General features: G+C 39.1%; 1 protein-coding gene across 1 annotated transcript; it reads left to right on the top strand.

Annotated features, from left to right (window-relative positions):
• Window positions 1-267: 267 nt before the first annotated feature.
• SARC_09919 (hypothetical protein) lies at window positions 268-3,741 on the top strand (the record flags this gene model as incomplete). Its single annotated transcript, XM_014296048.1, has 7 exons — window positions 268-359; window positions 930-1,020; window positions 1,398-1,481; window positions 1,665-1,738; window positions 1,872-1,947; window positions 3,249-3,344; window positions 3,649-3,741. Coding segments are annotated over 7 exons (606 nt in total), but the record flags the coding sequence as incomplete, so codon positions are not given.
• Window positions 3,742-4,237: the final 496 nt, after the last annotated feature.

Genomic DNA, 4,237 nt, shown 5'->3' on the forward strand with positions numbered 1-4,237 from the left:
TGTGTACCTTGTGATCTGGCTATGCTCATCGCTGCTTCTCTCATGACGTCTGCCATTAATAGTCAAAGATGTCCCCAGTGTACCTTGTGATCTGGCTATGCTCATCACTGCTTGTCTCATGGTCTCTGCCATTTTATATATCACGTTTCGCCCACCGCGTGTTGACATCTCGCAAATGTGACCACTAACGAGTGCCTTGCCCCATTTTGGTAGAGCTTTATACCGCGAATTAATGCATATGCTTCGCATGTCCCAATGTTTATATAGTTCCCGAAGCAACTTACGGTGATAGCTTGTGATATCTGGAAGGAAGAGGACATACAGAACGCAGCGGGAAAAGTCAAAGAGAAGTACAAAAAGTATGTGCAAGCCACAACTATGAGCACCAGTAAATGGTAATTCTGATCTTGAACTCATTTATACATCCCCGACTGTGTGTAGAAGTCTTTGCTATTGCGTTTTGAATGCACCTAGTGCTCTATATTGTCCGAATGGGAATATAATCTTGTACCATAAATTTTCATTTGCACATTCATATCTCCAAGCTTGTACTATACACCTCTTGGTACATTTCTGTATCTAATCCTGTACCATACACTTACTCCGGTACATTTATATACCTAATACTGTACCATACACTTACCCCGGTACATTCATATCTCCAATCTTGTACTATGCATCTCTTAGTACATTCATATATCTAATCTTGTACCATACGCTTACCCTGGTACATTTATATCTCCTATACACTTACCCTAGTACATTAATATCTCTAATCTTGTATCATACACTAACCCTGGTACATTTTTATCTCACTATGCACTTACCCTGCTACATTCTATCTCCAGTCTTGTACCATACACTTATCTCGGTACACTTATATCTTAAATCTTGAACCACGTGTCTTGGTATATTAATATCTTTTTCAGAATTGATTTTCTGCTGAATAGCAGTGGCATCCTAAACTTAGAACAAAAGGGAGAGACGAATTTGAGTCAAGTTCACGCGGACTCTGTATTGGTAAGTGTTCGAGAGTCGGGACAGACTGTTGTGAACGTATTAAAACTTTCTCTCTTCATAGTAACGGTTTAAACTCTACACTCTCTCAATGCGCATTGGGTTCTGTGTGATAGTTAATACCTCACCGTTTGTGCGTGGCGATTGTTCTGTGATGTGCGGCAGAGCGAATGATAGTCGTTGTCGCAACATGTAAACAGTTCTCAGATTCGATGATTTCCCCTTGAAACCATCTGTGACGCATGGTCTCAGCCTATCAGGGCATTTTTATCTCGCAAACTATCGAAACTGAACACTTTGTGCTTGTCCGTTCTATAGCGTGTACGATGTCTGGGGCTGATTCATCGTATGTCTGATCACTACACTTCCTTTTGACACAGGCCGCCTACAAAACAAATGCTTTGGGGCCGCTGCTGATGGGCAAGCACTTCAGCTCTCTGCTGCACCATACTCGCGTAGAAAAGGTATTTCCAAAAAAGTTTGTGAATTCATCTAGGATACCATTCTTTGTTGTGGTTGTGGCGTTTGGTATGATTCACATTCCATTTTCCGTTCGGTACTCCATTCGGAGGTTCATTATGTGTTGGATGAGTGACTGGTGCAATTGAGCCATTCATATACTTTCTACCCATGTTCCTCGACACCAGGGCATGTATACGGGGGTGATCGCCAACATAAGCGCTCGTGTAGGGTCTATAGGAGATAACAAGCAGGGTGGCTGGTGAGTGGTGTTGCTTTGGTGATGCGAATTGATTGTGATTTATTAATTACCTCGGCGGACTACGAAGGGGACAATTGATTTGGGAAATGAAATTCAAATAATGATCATTAGATTGTTGGCCATATTCAATTAGGTATGCATACAGAGCTTCCAAGGCGGCGCAGAATATGATAACAAAGACGATGTCGATCGAGTTGTATGCCAAACAGGTGTGTATATACGGCATGGTGCTAGGTTTCGGTTATCGATACTTATTCCGTGTTAAGCTATATAGCTCGTGAGTTATGAGTGGCGTGCATTTTAGTGTGTACTATAATCCAGCTGTTCTAATTCAACCAGTAAGTACCTTCACCCGTAGTCGTATATTTGACAAGTCTAGTTGACGTTTTAGACCATAAAACAAATAACAACCTACGAAATGCGCCCTTTCGACAATCAAACTAGTGGGCAAAGGTGCTTGTCTGTCGTTCGGGGCATGGCAGCATCACAGTTCTGATACAAACACGGTCCAATCGACCCTCTGCACTCTTGATTTTATAGGTTCTCTTTATCTGTAGATTGTATAGGTTCGCTATATCTTAAAATTTTTATATGTTCTCTTAATCTATAAATTTTTATAGGTTCTCTTTATCTCTGATTTTTTTAGGATCTCTTTATCTCTGATTTTTTTAGGTTCTCTTTATCTCTGATTTTTTTAGGTTCTCTTTACTTTCAATTTTAAAGGTTCTCTGCACTCTTTAAATTGCATAGGTTCTATTTATTTTTAAATTGTATAGGTACTCTTTATCATTAAATTCCATGTGTTTTCTGCACACTTTTAATTTTATAGGTTCTCTTTATCTTTAAGCTGTATAGGATCTCTTTATCTTTGATTTGTATATGCTCTCTACACTCTTTTAATTTTATAGGTGCTTTTTATCATTAAACTGTATAGGATCTCTCTATCTTTACATTGTATAGGTTTTCTCTATCTTTATATCGAATAGGATCTCTCTATCTTTGAATTGGATAGGTTTTCCTTATCTTTAAATTATACATGTTCTCTGCACTAAAATTTCAATTTTATATGTTCTCTTTAACTTGAAATTGCATAGGTTCTCTTTATCTTTATATTGTATAGGTTCTCTTTATCTTTATATTGTATAGGTTCTCTTTATGTTTATATAGTATAGGTTCTCTTGATGTTTATATTGTATAGGTTCTCTTTGTGTTTATATTGTATAGGTTCTCTCTATCTTTATATTGTATAGGTTCTCTCTATCTTTAAATTGTATAGGTTCATTCGATCTTTAAATTGAATAGGTTCTCTCTATCTTTATATTGTATAGGTTCTCTCTATCTTTATATCGTATAGGTTCTCTCTATCTTTATATTGTATAGGTTCTCTCCATTTTGAATTGAATAGGTTATTTCTATCTTTATATTGTATAGGTTCTCTCTATCTTTATATTGTATAGGTTCTCTCAATCTTTAAATTGTAAAGGTTCTCTCTATTTTTAATCGTGTGTAGGTTCTGTGCGTAGGATTGCATCCTGGAACTGTGAACACATCCTTTTCTGAGCGGTACCACAAGAACGTCAAGCACAATATCAATGAACCGGACGAGGTGAGAAAAACGGATAACTCAACTATAACCCCAGCACAGTACTGTAGCATGCCGTTGAGTTTTATTAACGTTAGTGAAATTGTAGGCGTTTAGCATTCATTGGCATTTTCTTCTGATGAGGACTGACCCATGGTGAAGGGATTGTGAACGTACTACAGTAAATGCTTGACAGAACCCACTCCACCGGCTCCAATTTCCGTTTTACTCTCAGCGCGTTTAAATTCACCCACTTCGCGTCTTGGTATAAGCGTATGGTATTTACGTCACACCCGCTGATCTGTACTCCTTCCCCTTTCATTGCTAGGTGGTGAATTACTTCTGCAATGTCATCGGCGGTTTAAAGATGGATGATTCTGGTAAATACTTAGATTTCAACGGAAAGGAGATCCCCTGGTGAAATTGCGCTTACGGATATCAACACATGTAAGAGAACAAAGAGAAATGAGATGTGCATATATTCTACATCACTCCGAGTCGTAGAATTTCTAGTGGTTCGTTCGTTATACACCTCTGTTGGATCGGAATGTTAAGAGAGACATCTCATTGGCGAAAGCACAGGCTTTTTTGACGCAGAAAGCATATGCATCGACATCACTCAGCAGCATCTGCATGACATAGAAGAGAACTCACTGAGATCAACGCATCAGTGGCCCCCCTGGATTCGCACTCCGCAAGTACAAGAGTGATTGTCAGTTCGGTACTTGGATTGAGTGTATCGATTGCTCAAGAGGGTTATCCTCCCTTCCACATGGATGTACAGCTGTATGCGACGATACCCTTGAGCTAACATGCTATCCATTGACACCCTGTACGGATGACAATAAACGCCAGTTCCCGCGAGAACGGGATACTGTTAACATGATTGTGAGATTTGCGGCTGTGTTTTGATTTGC

This window comes from Sphaeroforma arctica (genome assembly GCF_001186125.1).
Source record: "Sphaeroforma arctica JP610 unplaced genomic scaffold supercont1.1082, whole genome shotgun sequence".
Taxonomy (NCBI): Eukaryota; class Ichthyosporea; order Ichthyophonida; genus Sphaeroforma; species Sphaeroforma arctica.